Below are 25,543 nucleotides of genomic sequence, written 5' to 3' on the forward strand. Positions count from 1 at the left end.
CCTGTACGTTATACAGCCTGACCCCACACAACACAAAATCCGTTGTCAATAACGAGGAAAAAAAAAAAACGCTGCTAGTGTATGTAATTTTTGAACGTATTGTTTTCAGATTTGTAATCACCTCTGCCTGCGTATTGTTCTGTGCTTTTTGTTCACTTATCTTTTTTGGATTTATTTTCTTCTTTGTACTATTTGATATTCAATAAAAGTTGGGAAAAATCTGTTATTGGAGGACATCGTGTCATTTTTACGACGGAGGATGCATTTTTCTTTTGGTTCTCGCAAGCGTGTATTTACTTCTTTGTCGAAGGTGTCGTAGTTCCCGAGACTGAATAATAAATCGTTTACAACTTTTTCATCGTTTTTTATTTTTATTTTTCCATTGTGTTAGCTGTGAGGCAGTGAACAGGGGCAGACCGGAACCTGCCATATCCCACAATCCCCCCCCCAGCTCCCCGCGAGAGCGTGGACGGAAGTCGCTGAACCGGAAGACCTAGGTGTCTCGAGTCTTGACGTAAGTTTACAAATAAGACCAAGGCACCTGACGTGCGATATCATTATGTTTAGTAATTGCATAGCGTTTCTATTTACATTGTGTCAAAGCTTGTCGGTATTTCGCTATATTTTAACGTATGGTGTTTAACGAAAACATCGCCAGCTTAATTTCTGAAGGACTGCGTAGTTTTTTTGTTCTCTTTTAACAGCGTTAAGACGCCCACGACAGAGTGTGTAAGTATCCTAACGTGCAAATTGCAAGACCATAGGTAGAGCGAGGGGGTTTAATGTCTCATTTAAAATATGTTCGCCACTAGCTTTAATTTTGTGAATAATTGATGTCATTGATATTGTGTTTTATAGTTTTAAAACGCGTTGCCACTGGTGTAATTTCCCCCCTAACTTTTTTTTTGCGTGCTCTTGAGTTGATTTGGGGTAATTGTGACATGCACAAAGTTGAATAGCAGTGCATGTCACCAGGAAGTTTCAGCTTTATTTAAGAAACGGGGTTCGTTCTACAGTTCTGGCTTGAGCTGTCTTCGGGAGACAGAGCCTGCAACGTCATTTAAGATGAGGGCTGCATAGCAGGCCGTGAACTTTGGCGGTTTGCTCAGCATTCTTCCCAGGTTTAAATGTTAGCAGTGCGCTCTTGTCTTACTTTATTAAGACTCTCACGGCTCCTGCCACGCTTTCCGTGTGGAGGCTTAGTGTTTCACTCCATACTCCGTGACAAGGTGGCCTGAAGACTGATGTCAGACGAGGAAAGGTGTGAAAACCTCCTCACGCTGGGCTTCGGAGTGCACGCTGGCGCCAATCGGGTTCCCTGAAGCCCTCCCCAGTAACCTGTTCTGAAACGCCTTTCCCAGCAAATTTGCATTTTTTCAGATGGGTTCCATCCGAGCGTCAATCGCTTTCGCGTGAGGCAACAGACCACTGCAGACCTCTCTTTTCTCGGAGCGCCGCGTGTCCATCCGGCTTCGCCGAAAGAGCGTTTCACTCCTCTCCTTCCCCCATCTTCTTCTCCTCCTCCTCCTCCGTTCTCCAGACGGCACAGGGACGGCGGGGATGAACTTCCTGCGGAACCGGTTGGCGGTTCTGGGCCTGGTGCTGCTGGCCACCCTGCTCCTGTACCTGCTGCTGCCGGCCATCCGCCAGGGCAGCATGGAGCCCTCCCTGGACGTGCAGAAGATGGGCCTCCCCGGCGCCACCCCGGCGCCCGCGGCGCCCAACATCACGGTCCGTTCGGAGCGCCTGCCCGGCGACCCGCCGCTGCACTTCAGGGTGGCGCTGCCTGCCGATGCGGGAGGGACGCGGCCGCAGGGCAGGTGAGTGGGCCGGTAGTGCGAGGCCGGAGAGGAGATGCTCTGCTGCGTTCCCCCGGATATCAGCTGCGTCCAGACATCCGGACTGTGGAAGCTGGGATAAAAGGCTGACGCGAAAAAACGGTTCTCCCCGTTTTAGCTAAATAAAGGAAAATGGAGAGGAGTTTAAAAGACCAAATGCACGTGATGCTTGGATCAAGGCCATGCTTTTGTCCTCTAAAACTCCTCTTGCTTCCCATTTCAAGCTCACAGAGACCTGTTCCTTCCCCCCCTCTCCATCTCCGTCCCCTCCAACCCGCCTTACAGCCTGACAGTTTCCCGTGCTCTTCAGCACCCGGGATCCCCTCCTTCTTGACTGCAAAAGTGTGCTGTGATCTCGTCGCTGAAAATGAATAGGAGTTTTAGTCCCTCCATAGCAGCAGCTCGCTCCGGAACCTGGCAGAAATGTGGTTGTTATGGTACTCGGTGACAGTTCATCACTCTGGAGATAAATATGTCCACAGCCACATTATCTTCCAGTTTTGTTTTTACTTGTATTTGAATGTAGGCCGCAAGCTAATTTGTACTACCCTGAAATTTGGGGCATAAAAAGAGCGGTTTATTTATTTAAAGTGCAGCTTATGTATCCTGGAGTATTATGTGAGGTACACAAGGTATAAGGCGGGCGTTTAATGGGGAGGTAAAGGAACTGTCTTGCCCTCTTCGAGGCGCTGCTGTTTTTTTTTCCGCCCAGTGCAGCTTTTCTGCCTCTTGTCTAGACTGCAGGTTGTTCTGCTGCACGGTCAGTCATTCACCTCCAAGAACTGGTTGGACCTGGGTACCCTGACGCTCCTGGCGACAAACGGCTACCAGGCTGTGGCTCTGGACCTGCCAGGTAGGAGCTCAGCATGTCATTTAGTTTCTCCACTCTGTTGTGCCAGTTTCTGAAAAGTACAGCTGTATCGCTTGTCAAAGAAAACTCAGTCTTCACTCAGGTTAGGAGATTGTCAACAGATCTTTAATTCAATCAGCCGAAGGGGAGAATATCACAGAGAAAGGGTTTCCCCTAGCACTCAGTAAGACATGCTCACTGGACTGAAGTTACACTTTCCTTTTTATACATTAGAAGTAGGCAAGACTTTAACATATCAAAGGAACATACAGGGAAAGGGGCAGTGTCAGAAGTCAAACAAACAGTACAGGAAGATGCCATTTGGCATCCTGCAGTCTGTTTCATTTCTCTCTGGTTGAATGGGTGTGAAGAATCACAGGCTTTAGTTTGCACCCAAGGCAGTGGTCTTGGGTGCAAACAGAAAAACCTTTCCCGTGCACAGTCACTGTCTTGACCTTTTGACTCGGTCTTCCACACACTGTTGTAGCTTTTCCTGTCATATATGGAAAAAGGGGGAAAACAAGGTGAACGTTGCAGAAAACATTAGGGAAGAAGATAAATGCTTAAACATATCCATACTACTTGGTTTTTGTTTTTGGAAGAGGTGTTAGCGTGGCCAGTAGGGGGCGCTCACCCAGCAGTCTGTGTGAGTCTTAATGCCCCAGTATAGTGGCTGGGACACTTCAGTGTCAAAAAGGCGCCGTCTTTCAGATGAGACATAAAACTGACGTCTTGACTCTCTGTGGTCATTACAAGATCCCAGTTTCATTTCTCAGATTCCCCTCTTGGCCTGTCCCAGTTATGGCCTCCTAATAAACTGGCTTCATCACTCTGCTTGCCTCTCCACTGAGAGCAGGTGTGTGGGCTGCGGACTGGCGCGCTCTGGCTGCCGTCGCATCATCCAGGTGGGGCTGCACGCTGGTGGGGGCGGAGGGGATCCCCATTACCTGTAAAGCGCTCCGAGTGGAGTGTCCAGAGAAAGCGCAAGACAAGCGTGAGGAATTATTATTCTGTTCAGGCTCAGGCAGCGCTGCTCCTGTGTCTCGAGATGTGGAGGGAGCGCAGTCTCACGGTCTGTGCACGCCGAGACTGCAATGGGAAACCCCCCCCCCGGATAAGTGCGCGGTCTTTCCCCTGGCAGGCTTTGGTAGCTCTCCGGACTCCGATGCCATAAAGACGGATCAGAACCGGGCGGACCTGCTGCTTCGCTTCCTGGACTCCTTGGGCCTGAAGGCCCCCGTTGTGGTCAGTCCCTCCATGAGCGGCCGATACTCGCTCCCCTTCCTGATGCTGCACAGCTCACGGATCAAGGGCTTCGTCCCCATTGCACCTGTGGACACCAAGAGTCACACTGCAGAGCAGTATCAGAGCATCCAGGTATTGCCAAGGGGTTCCCACGCATGTCTTTCGGCTGTAAATCTATACAGAAATTAAAATATGTTCAATGTTGATTTGGGCACTGAGAGCAGGATGAGCAATTTGTGTGGCAAAGCAGGGAATTGAAACGGGGGTTAAGTAGTAGTAGTTGCGAGTTGTGCACACTAGGTGGCGCACGAGAGCTAATGTTTGAGCAGCAGAAGGTTGATGAATCCGTGTTTCGCAGCTTCTTTAAAAATTCCGCGCAGGAACACCACTGATTTCACAGGAGTTGTGGGATTTAAAGTTGGCGAGATTTTCAGCACTCAAGTCCATGATGCCATCGGGCGTTAAACCTGTTTGGCGGATTTCAGAATGCTTTACAGTGCAATACTGTGAAGCTGACTACTCAGTCCTTTACGATGACTTTTCAGGGCTGTGCAAGAAAAGTCAAGAACAAGAGTAGCGATTTGGATTCTTGCTTGGATATTGCGGAGTTTTGATAACAAAGAGTTTAGAGTTAAGTTCGACACAATTTGATAATGTGCGTTGCATTAAACGTTCGCCACTTGCGATTCCGTAATCTTCCGTAACTTCATCAGGAAGTCTGTCTTTTACTCAATGAGTAAATTAGTCATTAGTCAGGGTCGTCTTTTTCTGAATCCACGTTGCATCAGCCCTTGAATGGTACTGCCACGCATTAAGTTGAATTCTAATGAGCATTTCCATAACGTTAGATGCAATAGGAGGAAGACTGATCGAGGCAGAGTAGCTGGGCTTGTTTTTAGAGACGGGTGCTGTGATGTCCAAATTGGGCATCTTCCGGTCAATCGGCACCACCTCCGTCCAGGAGCGGAAAAACCGCACTGACTCTCCTTTCTGTCTTTGCCCCCCCCTCCCAAACCAGACCCCAACTCTGATAGTGTATGGAGAGCAGGACAACGGCCTGGGAGCCCAGTCCTTGAAGAGCCTGAGGCAGCTGCCCCATCACTCCGTGGTGCAGCTGGCCGGGGCACGACACGCCTGCTACCTGGACCGGCCCAAGGAGTTCCACCAGGCGCTGCTGGACTTCCTGAGCAAGCTGGAGTGAGGGAGGGGTCTTGGGCGAGCGGGACTGACTGAGAGGAAGGAAGGGGGGAGGGGGGGGGGTGGTGCTCTTTCTCTCCAGGTCACTAGAGGCTGCAGGAGCAGCACTGGCACACAAAGATAGAAGTGGGAATCGAGGGATGTGAGGATGTACCCTGTTTTAGGAGCGAGACAATCGGAGATCCACACCTAGATGCTCGTGTAAAACGCCCTCTGTGTTGCGTGGGGTTGGGAGTGGGTTGCAGCAGGTCATTTGGGAAAGCAGAAATCTTAATAAAACAACTCAGGGGCAGTTCTGCTCATTCACTCAGATGTAACAACAGCATGATGGGCTTCATTTTATAGCATCGCCACTCTCCACTGTCTTAACACAACATGATTTCCTGCATTTTCTGCTACGTTTGTGTAGGCATTATCTGAGTTTTATAGTTGTTTTGTTATTTATTTCAAAGGTTGCTGTAATTTTTTTTTCTGTATTGAAAAATACTTTTAGTAAAACAAACTTTGGAAGCTTTGAATTCAAATTAAAACAAGCTTTCTCGGACTTAAAAATAAGCAAATAACCAAACAAGCCCTCCTTCATGATGCTTGTAAATTTTTTTTTTTCTGTGTGCAACTAAAGTACCACTTGTCACTGTAACCACTATCTAATTTATTTTCCCTAAAGGGCCAGGCTTTGTTTTGGCATTTAATAGGTGAGGCAGTGCTGTATTTTAATTCAGTGTTAAACAACTGTCCAGCAATAATCACTCTGCCCGTGTTTCAGCTGCTGTAGCCTGTACAGTAGAGCAGAAGATCTATTTCATGCTGAAGTTATGCTGTATTTTTGTTTAAATATCTCTTTTGAGTCAGTTGTACTTAATGCTGCAGTTATAAGCTTGCATTTCATCTTTTTGTGTGTGTAGCATTGATACAGTGTTATTTAAAGAATAAACGCCATTAAATTAAACACTGTCGAATTTCTATTTAAAAAATGCAAGACTGCTTAAGTAAACGAGAAAATAAATTCCCTGTGGAACAGAGGGAAAATGGAGTTTAACTGAGCTGAAAGGCAGCCTTTGCTAATAAGCAATGACACCTGACATGTTTGATACTTTTAGTGCTCATTTGTTAAATGATTGCTGGGCTGTATATATAACTGCTATAAAGAAATTGATTATTAACAAGTTGCAGATTTATATTTTATGTACTTTGGTCAGTTCTTCTGTGCAGGCTGTGGCAAGCCAGGTTTCTGAATAATAATTTTTACCACTCATATGAATCCTTTATCTAACCAGACAACTCAGTCCAAAGCAGATCCTCTTTCACGATGACCTGTTCGTTCGCCATCAGTTGATCAGCTGACGCCCAGTCTGCTGGGGGGTCCAAGTCGGGTGTTTATGATACTCAGGACCGATCAAAGAAAACAAGCGAAACAGAAGCCCGAACCAGCAACCGGATGAGTAGCACTGCGCAGATGTGTAGATCTGCAGTGTGTTTTGAATCCATCTCTGTCAATGGGGAGTTCGTAGGGTTCAGTTACAGTTCAGTTAAATCGGCACCTCGCCTGTGCTGCGATGGGCTGGTGTCCCGCCCAGCGTGTACTTTGCCTTTTGCCCCCCCTTCCCCCTTCCTTGCCGGGCTAAACTTGGGCTCACCGCGTTTCTCCGAGCACAAAGCGGTCGGAGAAAACAGACGGTCTAGCAAGTTCCCTTCCTAAGAGGCTGGACAGCAAATCGGGATTGAAGAGCAGTCGATCCGATCCGTAACTCCGCGCTCGGCCGGCTGCCCTGGCTGTGTAGTGCCTGCAGCGCTCGGACTGTGACAGTATTGTTACCAGCCCGGATAAGTAAATCCGTCCGAACTTTTGGTATTGGAAAAGCCCGAAAAGCAAGGTAAAGCCCCCCCGTTTCTATATTTGCGGTGCCGGTAAACTACGCTGCAACTTTCATTGGCTGTAGTTTCACGTATTGCTAAGCGACTGCAAGTGCTCCTTTAGACCCTTTCAAATAGAAGGAAAAAACATGGAGTGACAGGTCAATACTTTCTTCGTCTGGTTCTTTGAAAATGCACACTCCTGGCGGATTAACGGATTAACGCCACCTTGAACGAGCCTCTTTAAAGACCCTTTCGCTGACGTGCTTGTGCTGTTTTTTTTTTATTTATGGCACCTTGTTTAAAAGAACCGCTAGTTTGCATAAAAGTAGAGATTTGTTTGCTTGCGCCGTCGTTTTTCTGCTTCCTGAAAAAGCAAAAAAAAAAAAAAAAGCCGTAGCTAGAGGTGCTAATCTCTTGTCCCGACCGGTTTTTTGGCTTCAGGGCTTGCCGGATGTTTTTGTCAACACGCAGTGAAGTGGCCCCGCGTCGTCGCCGGCCAGGTTGTCCCTGCGCTGTGTGCGGAAATCGAGAAATAGATGCGGTGTATTTAACGTCGTTAAATATGGACCAGGACACTTTCTGTTCTGTGCTTTGCTGGGGACACATCGCGTCCCCCTGCAGCTGTCGCGGAGCTTTCCAGAGGCCGACCCATCACGCGTGTTTTCCCCTACTTTCTTCTCTTGCCTTACAGTTTCTTGGTAATATCATCTTTTTTTCGGAATACCCGCGTCTCTCTCTCTCTCTCTCTCTCTGTGTGTGTGTGTGTGTGTTTCTGAGCGCTTTGTTTCGGTAAATTGGTGTCTGTCACCGATCTGCTAGCTGGGTGTCACCTTTTGCTTCCTGCTCGGTTTTCTCCTTGGGTCCCAAAGTACCCCGACAGGTTTATAATTAGCTGAAGTCCGTGATTTCAAACGGCTCCAGCACACTCAACCACCTCTCCTCGGGCTTGAAGAGGCTTAGAATTTGCCCTCTTACCCCTGACTGGGCAGCTCTCGATCCGTGGTCAGCTGATGAGGGAGGATCTCCAAACTCCCACCGGGCGTTTTTAACGGGACTCTCCTCCGTGACCCCACTTGACCTGTCCCTGCGGCACCGTCTCCTCGAGCGCAGCGTAAGCCGGGCGTGGGCAGAGCTGGCGGGGGTGGGGTGACAGCGAGTAAGGGACTGACTGCTCGGGGTCGCCCCCACAGCCGCCATGCTGCCGGATAAGGACGGGACCCGCGGGGAGCTGGGGTGCGGGAGTGGGGCGACCTGCCGGGGCCACTCCGAGGACAGCGCTGTCTCTCTCTTCCGGGAGTACCTGCGCATCAGGACCGTCCACCCGGAGCCGGATTACGGTGAGTCTGGGGCACCTCACCCATCTCCCCCCCCCCCTGCGTGGGACGAGCCCTGCGTCCGTGGGCAACTGACGGAAAAATATAGGGGGGCGCCCTCTTCATCTGGGGGTGTTTTGGGAGACGGAAGATTGAATAGATTTCATATCACTGCCCCCGAAAAGCGAGGAAACGAGGAAACAGACAAAATGTGTCTTTGGCATCTGCTCTGGGGGTTTAGTTCCAGGGTGATGTCAAACTGGGTTTTTAAGGACAGGGGAGCTCCCTCTCAACATCAGCGCCGATACTGAGTGAAAGGCACGTCATCACCACTGGGCAGACCAACTAGAATAACAGCCTTCTAGTGAAAGAGAACAGTGTAGTTGCAGGGCTGGCTGGTTGTAGATTTACATTTCCAATCACCCATGAAAAACATTGTTCAGGAGTGCATGTGGGGTTTTCATTCACCTTAATGGGGAAAAAAAGCTAATGATTTGCCTATGTGGAACAGAAGTCTTCACACCTGTTGACGATTTCAAGAGACCTGGAAAACCTGGGTCCTGACTCCAGTGGACCGGATTTGTGCACCTGTATTCCAAACTTGGGGTTTCTCGTCCCCGGCTCCTGCCAGTCATCATTTCAGCTGAGCTCATGGTCACCGTCGGCGAACGAATTGATGTAATTCGGGAACTCGAGCTCTTTGATTTAACGTTTGTGTTTTATATGTACAGTACCTTAAGATTTCTGCACCTTAAGGTGCAAAGGCTACAGTCAACAAATTAGCCTGTTTGTGGATTCAGTTAGAGCTCAGCTAGAACAAAGACACCAGTGAATATTGTGGTTTTCCTGAAAAAATAAATAAATTAAGTAGTAAAAGAATAAGAAGTTTTGATCTAGGTTTCTGTTTTTTTATATATATCTGGTTCGGCCTAGAGAGAGTTAAATTTAGTTCACAATTTGTTCCTCGTTTATTCAGACATGTGGTTGAGCTTTGACCCATGTGTTGGGAGAAGATTTAACTCATAACCGAGTCTGTCTGTATGAGTTCAGAGTCCCTGAGCTTTGCTCTGAAACTAGTGTAATGTGCTTACAGTTTACAGTGGAAAAGATGGTCAATGATTAGGGAGAAAGGTTACACAGCTTGTGTTAAACAAGCCTGATCATTAAACCTACGGGAGAAAGGATTAACAGTCCTATCATGGGAGGAAAAAAAAATAGAAATTTTAGATATACAGTGCATGTGATCAGTAAGATTAAAATATTTTTTTAAATAAAGGATGTCTAACCTTGTTTATCCAGAATTGATTTTCTGAATGTCTAAAGAGCAGTAGAGATTTGAAAGATGTTGGCAGGAAAAGTTACAAGTTCAAAACACTGTTTGCATTACTGATCAATAGTGTTTATTCCCTCTTGTTGCTTACAATATTGCAATATGTCCATGCTGTGCCTTCAGTCTACATGGAGACGGGAGTATCAAGGTGCTAAATCACAGCTCTACCCTGCTGTCTTGCAGATATTCTGCTGCATCGGATGCATTTGTTTTGAAGGAACACCCCATTTAAGTGAGCATGGATGGTGTTTCAGAATGTAGTGGCGTGTCTCAGCAGGTGGCTTGAAAATGTTGCGGAGCTGGGCGGGATCGCATGGGTTATTTCAAATATTTGTTTAGTTGCATAAATTGTTTTAAAGCCAGGCAACCACCACCACCACAGAAATATGCATTCAGCTCCTGTCCTTGAGCCTGTAAAATACAAAAGTAGCTCCTGCACATGACATAGGCTTCGCACATAAGAACAGGAGCATCAATAAATAAGATATAAATAAGCATTAATATGAATTCCAATGTACATGTACATATGGGAATAAACTCCTCTACTCTACATGCAGTCTGGAGCCCCTTTCAAGGAGACAGTTGCTTATAAGATCAGATCACTATATTGGCCATATACAATTTCTTGCTTGAGGAATTTGTCTTTTCGCAGACCCCAACTTGCTCTCCATGAGACACACAGACAGGGAGAGAGAAGCTGGGGGTCAGAGCGCAGGGTCGGCCATTTATACGGCGCCCCCGGAGCAGCTGGGGTGAAGGGCCTCGCTCAGGGGCCCAGCAGAGTAGGATTCCTCTGCCGGTCGCGGATTACGAGCCGGCAACCTCCCAGCCACAGGCGCAGAGCGGAGCAATACTAGGAAAGGGCTGGTGTTCCTTCAGTGGCTGAGCTCCTGATGTATTTTGGGACGTCTGCGTGTCCCGTGTTCCTCTGCTTGTTTGTTTCCAGACGCGGCTCTGAAGTTCCTAGATCGGGTTGCTGGGGAGCTGGAGCTGCCAATGAGGACAGTGGAGGTAGGGGGCTGTTCCTCGCTGCTGTGTCCTGTCATGAGGTGCAGCACAGCCAGTTCCACACTGCTGTTAGATTCCGTCGCACACCTACAAGAACTCCTCCTCTCTTTAGAAACTGGTCTACAGGAAGTCCTCAGGGACGATATTGACACAGATTCCTAGGAAGCAGAACTGGAGAATTTCCCAGTGTGCACCTGCCTTCGTACAGTCCCTTCTACCGTGTCTGGTGACTGCAGGACACACATTTTCTGCGAGACGGTTTTGTGCCATGAACCCTCCAGGCTGAATCAGTGAACACAAACCCCTCTGTGGGTGTTCCTCTCAGTCTGTAGTTTTCTCATCACTGCCATGTGGGGAAAAAAAACAACAATCGGAATGAGTGATTCTTGTGTTAATATTTTCCTTATCTTAGGAATTGGGGAGATCCTCCCTCGCACATCTGATTGTGTTTCTCAAGCGCCATCGTCCGTGTTGTTCCTCAGGTGTGTCCTAACCGGATTGTGGCCATCGTCACGTGGGAGGGCACCGACCCCAGGCTCAGATCCGTGCTGCTGAACTCCCACACGGACGTGGTGCCCGTCTTCCAGGTCAGGGGGGGCCCTCCGAGCCCGGCACACTCGCGGGAAGAGCTCCAAGCTCTTTTTTGGAGTTCCCGTGGAAAGCCTCTTTCTCGTTTTCCGAAATGAACACAGGCAGTCAGACGCAGCTTTGAAACTCACAGCCTTGTCGGACGGGGCAAAGAGAGTTTAGGCTTCTTTTTTTCCAGCTTGGAATAAAATCGAAGGGCGCTCCGAGTTATGGAGGAATCCGAGCTGAGCTCTGCTTGGTGTAGGGAGATAAAGTGCAGTTTTGGTCGTTAGGTTTGATAAATCAAGCACACTGGCAGAAGAAACAGAGCAGGAAATCTGACTTTCTTCTTGTTTAAGCCTCCCAGTCTGGAGGGGAGGGGACAGCTGGGTGAGAAGGAGATGTGGCCTGGCTCAGCCTCAGACTCAGACGCTCTTTCTCCCCTCTGGTGCCCTGCAGGAGCAGTGGAAATACGACGCATTCGCCGCCGTCAAGGACAAGGAAGGGAACATCTTTGCCAGGGGGGCTCAGGACATGAAGTGCGTCACCATCCAGTGAGTGCCAGGCCTGCTCGGGGGTTCTGTCGGGTCGGCCAGAGAGCTGCGGAGCTCCCTTACGGTTTTCTGCAGTTGTAACGTAGTCACGTTAGCTGAAATCTAGAACACAGAAAACGTCTTCACATTTCAACACTTACCGACACTTGGGGCGAAGCGGCGGCTCTGTGGCTCAGGATCTGCGCCTGTGGCTGGAAGGTTGCCGGTTCAAATCCCGCGGCCGGCAGAGGAATCCTACTCTGTTGGGCCCCTGAGCAAGGCCCTTAACCCCAACTGCTCCAGGGGTGCTGTATAAATGGCTGACCCTGTGCTCTGACCCCCAGCTTCTCTCCCTGTCTGTGTGTCTCATGGAGAGCAAGCTGGGGTCTGCGAAAAGACAAATTCTTAATGCAGGAAATTGTATAGGGCTAATTTAGTGATCTTATGTTACAGTATGTTAATGCAATTCCCTTTTCTAGATTGTTACGATTTATCTGTGTTGCCTTAAGGGGGGAACTGCAAGGCTATTTTTACGCTTTGGGGTTGGAAAGAATCGGGATTTCAACCCGCAATGAAAGTAAAATGTACTCAGTCATGTGTAAACCCCCCAGTTTCCATAAAAAAATAGGTGTGGTGGATTCTGGGATTCAGAACGAGGCAACAAAATGTTCGGCTACGTGATGCAGCCTTGTTACACTGTAAACAAGCAGGCTTGTGAATACATCTCTTTTAATCCAATAGAAATGTTATTCTCGACTTCAAGATGATTTTGCTGATAAATACTGCTTAGTTGTTAACTCTGCCTGCAGATCACGTTGGAACATTTCTGCTGTGAAATGTCTGCTGCACAACCTGTACTTATTCGCCTGTGATATATCGCATTGCATTAGACATTACGGAGACTCGTGAGCAGGAGGGGCCACATCACATCACAATTCCTGGGAGCTCTCGCCAGATCAGGGGTAATAAGTGGTCTGAGACGTTGGACCTGCATTTCCCCTTTTAGGAAGTCCACTGGCTAAGTTGAGGCTAGGTGCTTGAGATTAAACATAAAAGCTTGGCAAGAATGCCAGCATACCCAACACACACAGATGATGGGTTTTTAATTAATCGCATCTGAGGCTCTTTAAGCGACCCTCAAGAGGAGGTGCTTTGGAGCAGCTCTTGCAGAACCCGCAGTGCAGCCCTCATGGATGTGAACTGTGGATGTGAAGTGGCCAAGGCTGTACCAAGAGAACTGGCTGACGGTTACTAAATCGGCCGTGAATCGGGGCCTGACAAGCTGTCCAGAGTCAGACGAGTGTGTGTGTGTGTGTGTGGTTTTTCCAGGTACATCGAAGCGATCCGAAGGCTGAAATCGGAAGGGAGGAGACTTGCTCGCACTGTGCACTTGATGTTTGTTCCAGGTGAAACTCGGATCAGTAGTCCTGAAGCTTTTTTTTATTTTCAATCCAGACCTTTATGGAGAGGGGCGTTGGTCTTAAAGTAAAAACCAACGTGAGATGCTTCCCTTTAATCTAGCACAGCACTTGTTATTAAGGGGAGGCGCGGATGGCTTCATTGTTAAATAAGGTCTTAGTCTTATAAGAGTTTAATGGGAGTTTTAAACCCTTTATGGCCTGTCGGGACTTGAAAGCCCCACCTGCAGAAAGAGTCTGCAGAGTCAAGATGGACAGAGTCAGTCTCCTAAAGGGACAGCTGTGCAACTGTGCACCATTTAAAAACAACTGAATCTCGACCGCATTCAAAGTGTGCACTCTAAAATGTTCTCCTTTGAAAGAGCTGCTTTCCTGAGTTCCACAAATTAATATATTAGTTTAAATAATAAACATAAATAAAATGTTTTTTTCTCATCGAAATCTTGAGCCATTTGTTTGCAGCTGAATCTTTGTATTACAAATGTGTCCTACTTACTTTATGAATCTAATAGAACATTGTTTGCAAACCTTGTGTTAAAAAAACATCTGACAACCTGATAACATCAGCATCTTCAACGTGGGTTCATTCAGCATACAGTAGGTGCGCATACACCAATCTGGACGTCTGTAGACACTTCTCATTGCCTGTAAATATAGTCGTACAACTATAAGGAAGCATGCCTATATTGTTTCTTCCTTACACAAATAAAAATTCAGGCCATAAAGGGTTTTAAACTACTCAGAATGCGAGTGGTACTACCACCATTTCAACTACTCCACTGATACTAGTACTTCTTTACCACTAATGCTAGTGCAGTTGCTACAATTACTGCTACTAATACTACTAAGGCTGTTATAACACTAGCTGTTGCTACTAATACCACTACCACCAATATTGGTGTTGCCAGTATTGAAGGTGTTCTGTCCAGCACGTTTTGTTTGTGTGATTCCTCCTCATCTGTGCTTTTAGACGAAGAGGTCGGGGGGCACAAGGGAATGGAGGCGTTCGTGAATCACCCAGAGTTCCGTGCTCTGAACGTTGGCTTTGCGCTGGATGAAGGTAACTGAGATCGGTCTCTTCGTGATGCGCGGGGGAAAAAAAAACTGCTGTGCGCAATAGAAATCGACCTATTGACTGCGGCGTGTGGAAATGGATTTAGCGTCAGTCACGCTGACGATGGAAAGAACTTCATCTGCTTTGCGGGAATTTTGCGTATTGATATTGATACGATAAAATAAGGACTCAAAAACATAAGAAAGGCTACAGGCAAGAGGAGGCCATTCTGCCCACATACCTACAGTATCTGGCAGTAGCTAACAGGTCTGAGGATCTCTTCCAGCTGTTTCTTGAAAGAAACCGGCGTATCGGCTTCGAGGGCATGGCTGAGTAGCTCGTTCCACACTCCCACAGGCCTCCTGTTCTCTGTTTTAAATGCAGTGTCCACTTGTGCCTTCTGACACCATAAAAGCCTGATGCAGTTTTTGGCTCTCTGTAGGTCTGGCTAACCCCGAGGAAACGTTCACCGTGTTTTATGGCGAGAGAAACCCGTGGTGTAAGTATCTTCTGCTGCACGGCGCTCACTGGTATGTCCGCTCTAGAACAGGAGCCCGTTGCACATTGGATGCACCAGCAGTGCCTGCTTTTCCGAATGTTTGGCTGCTCGCGTCGAGCGCGCCCACGGAGGCGGCGCTTAGTCCGCGGCGGCTTAGTCCTCTCGGTGCGCGGACGCTGGGAGAGACGGGAGCTCAGGTGGCCCCCCCATGGGTCAGGACGGCATGGATGACGTCCTGAAGCACGATCCCGCAGCAGATCCGAATTCGGCTCGCGGTGCTTCTCTGGGCAATGCCTGTGATTTCGATAGGTTCGTTTTATAACCAGGAACATGACTGCGTTGTGAAATACATTGCAACACAGCAGGAATGGATTGTTCTGGCCTTGCTATAAGTAAGAGAACGTCATCGGCATAAAGGGAGATTTTGTGTTCTTCTTCCCCCACCAAGACACCAGAGACAGCAGTGTTCATCCTTATATTATATATAATATATATATTAGGAATTTTTCCCCAAATGCGAATATTAGATCCTTATCCACCTTCTATTTCGTGGAGGAGGGATTTATGTATCTTGGCATCTTTATTACTCCAAATCTGTGTAATCTTGTTGGTAAAAACTACATCCCTCTCATCAAAAATGCTTCTCTGTGTTTCAGGGCCTCACATTAGGTGGAGCTAAAGGCTTTGCTTTTTCTTTTTTTTTAAAAAAGAGCTGTTGCTTGTCAAAGGAATTCCGACTCTCAGCGTATTTTGCAGGGATCACCATAAAGTGCACGGGGAGCCCAGGACACGGCTCCAGATTTGTGGAGAACACGGCTGCTGAGAAGCTGGTAAGGGCACATGGCAAACTGGGGAGGAAGTACGAAGCGTTACGAGTGAGAGACTGTCGCCCACTGATTCGCAGAGCCCACCCAGCCCTTAGCTGGGGCAGCCCAGGGTGTCTTGTCCACTCATCAACGAGTCACCTGAGCCCTGAGCATGTCTGGTCCATCCATCGCCTCCATCACTGGCTTGTCAGAACTGATCGCAGGAGCTCAAGCTCTCAAATAATTAACATTAAAAGCAGCAGAGATGGGAAGTGTTGATCATGTAGTTCAGGCGGGGAGCTGCGTCAGCAGGCGCAGGCTGCAACGGGACAAGTAACAGGTTTGTTCCCTGCTGAAAAGAGAAGAAAGGAGACGCAACGTTTCGGCTGTGGGTCCTTCCTCAGGCGTGCACCCAAAGAAGCCTCCACAGCCGAAGTATTGATAATGCATAACGACATTGATCGCTTAATCGTTTTATTGGTTTTTATTGACTGTTTTATTGTCGGTTAGCTCTGGGGGTAATGAATCGATTTGACAGAGGTCTAGTGGTGAATGCTCCCGCTCTTGGGATCGCTGCTATTCTGCCTCCCAGTGAGGTTTGTTGTCAGGAGCCCAGTGTGCCAATTTCCCACAATACTTTGTATGGAGAAGTGCTTCCTGCTTTCAGTTTCGCAGTTTTAAATGCACTCCGTTTCACAAGTGTTGAAACCCGAAGTTCATTGCCACCAAATTGCTCTGACAGAACTCTCCGCCGACTTTATACCAGAATCTTTTTTTTTTTCCTTCACAGCGCAAAATCATCAACTCATTCCTGGATTTCAGGGAGCGAGAGAAAAATCGGTAAGATCCCGACTCGGTTCTCTGGCGGGACAACATTGCAGACACGCACTCTCGTAGGAAGCGAGTCATTTCACTGGGCTGAGGAGGTGTGACATCACTTTAAACTTCAGTCTCGGGGACATTCAGAGGAGTGATCCTTTCAAGATATAAAACCAAGGAAGCACAACAAAATGCACATCAATTTACACCCATCAAACATTACTGTCAAACCCCTGACTTAACAATGATCTCACCCCAGTGCAAGATGGCAGCATGTTCAACAGTACTGGAAACATCCTAAATTAAACCGTTAGCACCCCAAAATCTCATTACACACCCGTACAGCTGGTGTGTGCTCTTCTACAATAAACTCCAGGGCTGTGAAGATAAGAACCAGACATCTGACCGCAGATTCGTCGAAATGAAACAAATAAATCACATTCACTTTGGATGTCGTCTCTTGCACTTTTTCTGAAAAACGGTGACTGACAACATAATGAGAAAAGCCTGTGAGATAAGGTGGGCTACGATCATATATTTTAAGCCCCGTGCCACCGGTGATCAATTGAATTGACCTTAAAACTCGACTAGGCAGGTAAGCAACAATCGGGAATGATTCTCTCGTGAGTCTAGAGCCAGGGTCTGTGCTGTTTTTTTCCCCTGCCCTGTTATCTCGCTAGTGGAAGCCACTCTTTCCCAAACGAGCCCTTCTCTCTGCTGCCTCTGTAACCCGCCTCAGCCCCTGACAATCCATTTGTAGCACTGGAGCTAAAAACACACTATTGTCTCCTGTCGAGTACATTCGTTCCTCCCAGCTGGTGCGCTCCGGGACCAGGCTGTGCCCTGCACGTCTGCACAGAGATGTCCCTTGTCCCTTTTCACTTCTGTTCCAGTTTTTTTTTTTAAAGGCACCAGAAAAAGATCCATTTCTCTGGAGTTTTCTGAGGTTTGGATTGTCCTCTGTGGTATGGCAGTCCGATCAGTGTGTCACCTTCCTTGGTTCAAAAGAGTTACCTGGAAATGAAGGGGAACAGGAATCTGTTAGCTCTTGCAGAATGTTGATGTATTCTTTTTCTGATTAATTTCATTCTTACTGGAATTTCCTGCTTTTATTCTTCCTGTGTTCTTCAAGGTATGGCTGCCATTTAGGTTTTGGGATCATTTTGCATATCAGTAATTATCCTTATACGTATGTACACTTTTAGATATATTTCCTTATCTCGTTGACTGGAGGGTATTCATTAATGCCTGTCTAGGGTGTTAATTTTGACAAAATCGATGATTTCTTAATTCATGGTGAAACAAGGATCTATAGATTCCTGCTCCCTTAAGTGCACTGTGTTCACGCACAATTCGAGCTGCTTCAAAAACGAAGCTTTTCCGGGGGTTGCTCACAGAAGCCTGTTTGTGTGCCTGCCGCTCTGCGCTGAGACTGACCCGGTCTGTTTCAGGCTGAACACCAGCGAGTGCCTCACGCTGGGCGACGTCACCACCGTCAACATGACCAAGCTGCAGGGGGGCGTGGCCTACAACGTCATTCCCGCAGAAATGGACGTCAGCTTCGACATCCGGATCCCACCCACGGCCGACCTCCAGGTACGGAGCAGGGGGAGAAGGTGGGATGCATTGATGGGGCCTAGGGCACACTGACTGCATTCCGTTCCTTTACTCGCATCTTCTGAAACTCAGTTTTTTTTATGCACTACAGCATTTATTCAGTTTTGCACATAGAGTACTGAGCAATTGAAGCAGTCGGCAGTCCAGCACCCACACTCTTTCAGTTGCGCAGGTTATAGTGGGGCAGCACAAGTTCTGTTGTGCGATCCGTCTGGAGAGCAGAATCCGCTCCACACGTGTACGTGACTAAGACATGCAGTTCTGCTGCCATCTAGTGGACAGAGGAAGAAACTTCACATGAGACTGATCAGAGTGGTGGTCTGCTGTTGAAGCAATTGGATCCTCTTTGCATCCTGCAACTTAATTTTACCAAGTACAAATCATTTTTAATTTTAGTACAAGAAAATGTAAAACAGGCTCTGTTGTATGGTGCAAAATGTACTTGTTGTGATTACTGGGGATTTATGGAGAGTTTTACCAAGGAATTAAATATTCTCAGTTTAAAACATTCGCTTTAATGAAGGGCTCACTGGTTTACTGTGAGCTACAAGTGTGGAAGTAGTTTCACATGCATCTGTGACAAATTCTAAGCATGTAATTAAATGAAACTGGTACTTAAGTACTGGTGCTTTCAGGTATTTATCTGGATCCTCCTAGAGGGGAAGTTACTAATTAAATATTAAGGTTTACTTGAGGGGATTTGTACCCTACAGATTGCTGTCCGCGTGATTAGTGCACAGCTCATGTCCCTATAAGACAGGCCTGTCAAGACATCTCTCGCTTCCCTGCGCAGATAAAAGCACTCCAATGTGGAAAAGGCACTGTAGGCTGAAGCAGGGTGCCGCAGGGCAGCTTCGGGACTGAGAAATCGGCATGTCTCTCGGCGCCGTGCTTGTAGCTCAGGCACAGTGAAATGAGCAGCAGCCAGCAGAGTCCTGTGTGATTCACCGGGAAACCACAGACACTGTAAAGAAACTGGGAGCCCCCCCTGCTTAAAAAGAAAAGACGAAAAATGCAAGACCGAGACTTAGTTAATATTTTTATTACTACTACTACTTTATTTATTATATAGCGCCTTCAAAAGTATGTTTCAAAAGCATTTTTACAGGGCAAGTAAAAAACATGGATAAAAAAAGGAAGAAAAATACGAGATGGCAAAACTAGAACAAAGAGCACAAGGGAATAGACATGAGGCAAGGAGCCTCAGACCCCAGTTACATGAACTCCTTTCTGAGGAAGGAAGGAATTACATGAATGAAATGATGGTCGAACTTCCCCTGAGCCAAGCAGGGACCTTATTCCACAAAACAGCCTTTAGAGTTTCAAGCAAGATTCGAAACGGTGTGTGCAAATTGATCTCGGGTTTCATCCTTCTGGACTCGATCTTCCCCGGTGCGTCATTTAGAAATGGGTGTCGGTCTATAACTAGGGCTAGGCATGCCAGAAGACTGTGGCTGTGCCCGTACTGTGTTGTTCGCACTCCGGCACGAATCACCACGATACTTCGCAGCCAAGCGAAGCCATTGAGTGAGGGCCACATATTCAGCGGCCCTCCCCCCTTCTCTGCCTGGCAGGAATTTGAGGAGCAGATCAAGGAGTGGTGCCGGGTGGCGGGAGATGGCATCACGTACCAGTTTGCCCAGGTAAGGCCGAGGTCACCTGCGTGGCCCTTACCGACCTGAGCTCCTGCTAGACTCGCAGGGACGGGACTAGAGGCAGGAGATGGGTTCACCTGCTAAAATACCCTATTATTTTAACTCACACGTGCTCTCTGCTTGTGTTGGCTTAGACTTCACAGGAGTTATCTGTAGTCTGTGAGAACAGCTCACCTGGCTGAGGTTTATTACACCTGGTCTGTAATAAACACTCATCGGAAGCATTAAGAAAAAAGGACAACATAAGTTCTTGAGAGATTGGAAGGCCAGAGGCCATACGGATAATCTTGTGTCTAAACCGGCTGTGTATTTATACTTTTGAGGCATGTTGCTCTTTTGTAATAGTCTTAATAGTGAAAGTCATGTCCTGGAGGGCTGCTGTTTAACTCTGAATCGGATCGGTATTGATGACATGGAGCAGTGTAATAGCTCTCCTCCAGCTCTTCAGGTGCGAGTGCTTCAGAGAGACCGAGAGAGCCTACAGATACAAAGTCTCTCAGCTCTGCCCAGGATCACACACCTCTGTTGGGGACTGGCCCCAATCAGAGAGCCCCCTTTCCTGGTTCTTACCCTGCTTTCTCCCCGATCAGAAACACATGCAGCAGGACGTGACATCGACGGCAGAGAGCGACCCCTGGTGGAAAGCCTTCACTGCGGCCTGCGGCGCCATGTGAGTGTGGTCTTCTGAAAGCCCGTGGTGGGGCTGTCGGACAGAGCTCTCCCACGCAGCCCTGGGCTGGTGGATCTCACGGACGTGGCTCGGCAGAGGCCAGACCCTGATAATAAACGAAAAAGAGCAATCGAATGCAGTTAAATCCAGCACGGTGTTTGCAGGCAGGACCTTATTTACAAATACGGAAATGACTGCAATGCAGAGCATGAAAAAAAAATCGAATCGTTTTTTTAGCAACACCTATAGAGCAACTTATAAAAAAAAAAGTGTTATGGTTACAGGGATCATCTTTTCCTGTAAGAGGACAGACTTGTTGATTACAGCGCTAAAAACCGGCCTTGAGCTTTTCCAAGGTCCTTGTGTGACCTGGAGTCTAGGGAATTCTTTTTCGTATTTACGTCTCAGTGAGAGCAACCTCCGTCCCAAGTGTGTGGCATTTATTTACTGCTGAAAAATGAGTGGTGTGCTCCCCCCCATCCCACTCTTCACAGTTAAGAGCACCAGATGATTATGCAGATCGCTGTACACTGGAAGGCAGGTGAAAACCGGTGATGATCAATCACAAAAGCGCCCGTGGCTCCCAGGCTATTTAATCTGTGTTGTCAATGAAGAGGGGCCCGGAGACGCTGTGTCACTGGGAGTCACGGAAATGGGGAGATGCAAGCACTGGGTAATTGTGTTTGGAATAAATGACTCATTCAGCCAGGATCCCGGTGATTTGCAGGAGGATAAAGGTTGCAGAATTGTACATCTGTCTGAGACGGGACTCTTGATGTGATTGGTTCTGTGATTGCTCCGCACTTACTTCATAAATGGGAATACTCAGGCACATTCCTCGGCCGCGGGTTTCCATTACGGGCCGGATAGGTTTCTAACTGGCGGATACGCCTCTGCATTGTGTTTATATGTTTTTGTCAACCGTAAATCACTTTCTCTTAAGCAGGCACTTCAGATACAGTGTGTGGCCCGAGCGTGCATGTAATGTGCACAAAACCACTGCTGCCAGGAAATCCTATAGCCCAGGCAGACACTTTCGATTGGAGATGTGAAGACCCAGCACTTGTGTCATCTGCTTGGGACACACAAAACGAAATGTACAAAAGAACAGAAGCAGAACATTTTGTTCTTCTGCAACACTCACGGGTTATTTTAAAAATAGATAAGACATCCGTACTTTATCAGGTGTGCCTGTTAACATTTCTTTCTCTAGGGAAAAAATCAATCATTTCCCTCTTTTGTTTTCTCAGGAACATGACTTTAAAAACGGAAATCTTTCCAGCCGCTACCGATAGCCGCTTCATCCGAGCGGTAAGTTTCCTCCATTAGCTTACGACAGTCCCAGATAACGACGGTCGAATTACCCGTCAAGAACCTTCTGCCGGCCCTGTCGGTGAAGTCTGCTCGGGCCGTGCCCATCCTGAGCTCATCGCCGCTGGCTGACTGACCAGCAGGGGGCGCTGTGGTGCAGCAATAGCAGCCAGAACTCACCTGTGCTGCAGCCTGAGGGGCGGGTTGTGCAGGTGAGATCATCAGGGTCGGGGGCTCGAATCCCTGTCTGATCAAGAGGAAGGACACCATCACCAGCAGCCATATCACCCTGCAACTCACAACTGGCAGCCCACTGACGCTCAGCAGGTGTGAGCCTGGTCAGTACCTGGATGGGAGACCTCCTGGGAAAAACTAAGGTTGCTGCTGGAAGAGGTGTTAGTGGGGCCAGTGGGGGGCGCTCACCCTGTGGTCCATGTAGGTCCTAATGCCCCAGTATAGTGATGGGGACACTATACTGTAAACAGGTGCCGTCCTTCGGATGAGACGTAAAACCGAGGTCCTGACTCTCTGTGGTCATTAAAAATCCCAGGGTGCTTCTCGAAAAGAGTAGGGGTGTAACCCCGGTGTCCTGGCCAAATTTCCCATTGGCCCTAACCAATCATGGCCTCCTAATACTCCCCCTCTATGAATTGGCTTCATCACTCTGCTCTCCTCCCCACTGAGAGCTGGTGTGTGGGGAGGGTTCTGGCGCACTATGGCTGCTGTCGCATCATCCAGGTGGGGCTGCACACTGGTGGTGGTGGAGGGGAGTCCCCATTACCTGTAAAGCGCTTTGAGTGGAGTGTCCAGAAAAGCGCTATATAAGTGTAAGCAATTATTATTATTATTATCACCCGCCGGGGAGTTGCGTGCTTCCTCCTTGACCGAGTCAGGCTCACAAGCCGATTGAACCTTCACTGGGTTTGTTCTGCGCCGCCCGGTGAGAAGCAAGAACTCGTGTCTCAGGCCGGGGGGGGAGCTGATCAGCCCAGACCCCGGGGGGGGGGGAGCCCCCTCAGTGTGACCCCCACCCCGCCCCCTCTTCTCTCCTCTCCCCAGATGGGCATACCGGCCATCGGCTTCTCCCCGATGAACCGCACCCCGATCCTGCTGCACGACCACAACGAGTTCCTGAACGAGCAGGTCTTCCTGCGGGGCATCGACATCTACCACGGGCTGCTGCCCGCCCTGGCTGGCGTGCCGCCCCTGCCCGGTGAAGCCTAGGCGTGCCCCCCCCCGTCTCCTGGGGGCTCGGGCCTCTGCAGCTCCCCGGACTCAAGGACCTCACCCCCACGTCCCTGCCCTGCCCTGCTCCCCGCTTCTCGATCGGCGCGCTCGTCTCCTGCCCGCTTCGGGATCGCCAGGCGTGGCTTTGCGGCTGGGCTCCCCTCCCCTCCCCCCCCCACCCCCACCACTCTGCTGCCTGTGCCGACGGGCGCGTCTCCCAGCGGGCCCCGGGAGGAGGTGTCTGGTCTGGGCTCGAACCCGCCGAGCTGCTCTCCAGTCCTGCCTTCACTGCTTCAACACTGCAGCTGTCCGGCTCTCCCCGTTTCTCCAACACACACACACACCCTAGAAATACACCACACACTGCACACTAAACACATTACACACCAATAACACACCACTCACACTACATACACCCTACAAACACACCACACACTGCACACTAAACACACTACAGACACTACACAAAACACCACATAATTCACACACAGACACCACACACACACCTCACACACTACACACAAACTATAAATATATCTCAGATCGATTCTGCACTCTCTCACGCATACTTGCAACAAAACCACACACACACACACACACACACACACACACACACACACACACACACACCCCCCCCCATACACAGGTGCCCTCACTGGTCATCTGTTCCTCTGCCACACAATGGCATACTCGCAGCAGAGCTCACCCAGGTGGAAAATTACAGGGCCCAGCTTATTGAGTCTTCCCAAGCAGCAATAACGTCAGGGAAAGGACACCATCGCTTGCATTTTGCCACTGCGTAGAGTGGCTGTGCTGCAGAGTGTGATCAGCCAGTCAAGGCAGGGAAAGGACAGTTACTGTAAGAGTCTGGCAGCCCCGTAAAAATGGTACAATAAGCAACTCACACCAAATAGCTCCCCCTTTCTAACTTCAGGGAGCCACGATGCGATCATATGTAATTAATCTCTGTATTACAGTTTGTTTTTCATCTCCACCTGTAGCTGTAGGTTGACTGCTGCACGGAAATCCAAATAGCTTACTCCCAATAAATATTTAACTCTGCTGAATTTGCTAAAGAATGTATTCTGTAGATTTTTTTTTCAAATTGCATTGCAATTGCAATTGTACATAAATAAATTGCTCTTTTAATTATCGCCTTGTATACCAAACTTAACAATAAAAAAAAAATCTCTCAGTATTGGACCAAATGAAGGTGCATTTCCTTTAAGAGTGCAGACTGTCAGGCTCAAACCAGAGCAGTGGCATTACTGGCGATGTGATGGTGCCTGTGTCTCCGAGTGATATTTCTGATTATCTCTGTGCTCTTTCAACTGCTTTTTCTCGCACTGACGGAGACGGGTGATTCTCAGTTACTTGTCTGTTCTGTTATTCTTCAGGTCAGAGAAATCAATCCTAGAGCGTTAAACTGCTGGCAGAGCAGGACAGCAGCTGTTGTGCCTTTTGCAGATACACAGCGGCAGTGAAGCACGCTAACGTGCAGGAACACGCATCTGTGTAGCATTCAAAAACAAGGAGATGAGAGGCAGATTGCTTGCATTTGTGTAGCGCCTTTCATCTCGAAGAATCGAGGGTGAGATGTTTTAAGGTTTGCCGAGGCCGTCGGTGAAGTTAGTGAGGACGACACTCTGTCTCCGCGGGTCTTCCATCTTCACGACACGGTCCTGAGTGTTTTGCCTCTCTGCTCCGCCTAATTTTAACACCCCCTCATGGCGACTCTCAGCGGTATCTAAACTCTTCCTGATGCTTTGTACAGCTACCAGAGAACCGTAAATATTTTAGGCAACTCGTTTTAAAGTATTTCCAACACATTTTCAGGGTTGCAGGAAATCCAGAGTAGGGTATTTTAAAAAAAACTCTTATTTTAAATTATTTTGCAGATTGTTTTCATCCTATACTGATATCGCCAGTTTCTTGTGCCTTGTAGATACAGCAGTTTCAGCGCGTGTGGTTGGTCCGTGCTGCCTCTTCGTCCGACACAGACATTTCCTCTCCTACTTGTCTCAACTGAGAAGCAACAGGGATGATTGTAATTACCACGAAGCACTGCAGAGGCTGGGATCCGCACTGATTGTATCAGCCCTGAGTCTGTCTAGGGTTAATTTTGTGCTGAGGCTGCAGGGACGCACTGACAAAAGCTGGTATAATGCCGTGGAGATGGGGTTATAGAAGGAAGATAGATAGGACACGATTTGCATGCTCTGATCCAGTAAGGCCGTAGAAAGAAGATATGAGGGTCTGATGGAGTCTTTTTCAAGACATGCACACTGATCCAGTCCTGCAGAGGGGAGGAAAAGGAAAAGATTAAAACCTGACTTTCATTTCATATTCATATTTCAGTCAGTTGCTCTTCTCTGCTCTGTTGTTATACTTATCTTTTCAGATTCAATTCTTGCCGACTTTTGTAGAGCTTCGGTCTTAATTAACTTATCCCCTGAACGTGCATCTAAAAGAACATTCTCTTTCAATATTATTAAATTAACTTTTTCTGTAACTATAATTGATCCTTTTCTGCTGTGCTCGTATCATATAGCAGTCCCCTGTTTGCCTTTAATGTGCCAGAGTTGAGTTGCTGACAGGGCGCTGATTCTGTCTCTGATTAAGGAGAACGTTGTCACAGCGACCAAGTGATGAATAAACGTTGGAGCCGGACGGGGCATACAAAGCCAAGCTCGGACGTGTTCTCGGGCCTGGAAATTTTAGAACCAAAG

The 25,543-nt window shown here is 48.1% G+C and overlaps 2 protein-coding genes across 4 annotated transcripts; both read left to right on the forward strand.

Moving 5' to 3' along the window:
• Positions 1–17: 17 nt before the first annotated feature.
• Positions 18–6,079, forward strand: abhd14a (abhydrolase domain containing 14A). 3 transcript variants are annotated; one of them, XM_088637029.1, is made up of 6 exons: positions 18–79; positions 392–514; positions 1,541–1,820; positions 2,576–2,691; positions 3,830–4,065; positions 4,952–6,079. In XM_088637029.1, exons 3-6 carry the CDS (start codon positions 1,561–1,563, stop codon positions 5,132–5,134), a joined length of 795 nt encoding a protein of 264 aa, XP_088493155.1. In that variant the 5' UTR covers positions 18–79; positions 392–514; positions 1,541–1,560; the 3' UTR covers positions 5,135–6,079. The 3 variants fall into 3 exon arrangements, with proteins under 3 accessions (XP_088493155.1, XP_088493156.1, XP_088493154.1); XM_088637030.1 differs by having other exon boundaries at positions 66–83; positions 399–514; XM_088637028.1 differs by lacking the exons at positions 18–79; positions 392–514 and adding an exon at positions 521–729.
• A 528-nt stretch (positions 6,080–6,607) lies between these two features.
• LOC148662170 (aminoacylase-1-like) lies at positions 6,608–24,012 on the forward strand. The gene is made up of 15 exons (XM_088637020.1): positions 6,608–7,004; positions 8,178–8,324; positions 10,577–10,641; positions 11,121–11,225; positions 11,665–11,759; positions 13,068–13,144; positions 14,127–14,216; positions 14,653–14,709; positions 15,466–15,539; positions 16,306–16,355; positions 17,786–17,930; positions 19,526–19,594; positions 20,197–20,276; positions 21,527–21,587; positions 22,647–24,012. The coding sequence occupies exons 2-15, from the start codon at positions 8,183–8,185 to the stop codon at positions 22,809–22,811; spliced, it is 1,275 nt and encodes a 424-aa protein (XP_088493146.1). The 5' UTR covers positions 6,608–7,004; positions 8,178–8,182; the 3' UTR covers positions 22,812–24,012.
• The last annotated feature ends 1,531 nt before the right edge of the window (positions 24,013–25,543 follow it).

This window comes from Lepisosteus platostomus, chromosome 6 (genome assembly GCF_059453375.1).
Source record: "Lepisosteus platostomus isolate fLepPlt1 chromosome 6, fLepPlt1.hap1, whole genome shotgun sequence".
In the NCBI taxonomy this organism is placed as follows: Eukaryota; Metazoa; Chordata; class Actinopteri; order Semionotiformes; family Lepisosteidae; genus Lepisosteus; species Lepisosteus platostomus.

Excerpts from the sequence above, each read along its gene's own strand:
- abhd14a (XM_088637029.1), top strand. The coding sequence starts at position 1,561 with ATGAACTTCCTGCGGAACCGGTTGGCGGTTCTGGGCCTGGTGCTGCTG. Across the intron at positions 1,821-2,575 it reads GGGACGCGGCCGCAGGGCAG|ACTGCAGGTTGTTCTGCTGC; the intron begins GTGAGTGGGCCG and ends CCTCTTGTCTAG. Across the intron at positions 2,692-3,829 it reads TGTGGCTCTGGACCTGCCAG|GCTTTGGTAGCTCTCCGGAC; the intron begins GTAGGAGCTCAG and ends TTCCCCTGGCAG.
- LOC148662170 (XM_088637020.1), top strand. The coding sequence starts at position 8,183 with ATGCTGCCGGATAAGGACGGGACCCGCGGGGAGCTGGGGTGCGGGAGT. Across the intron at positions 8,325-10,576 it reads CCACCCGGAGCCGGATTACG|ACGCGGCTCTGAAGTTCCTA; the intron begins GTGAGTCTGGGG and ends GTTTGTTTCCAG. Across the intron at positions 10,642-11,120 it reads TGCCAATGAGGACAGTGGAG|GTGTGTCCTAACCGGATTGT; the intron begins GTAGGGGGCTGT and ends GTTGTTCCTCAG.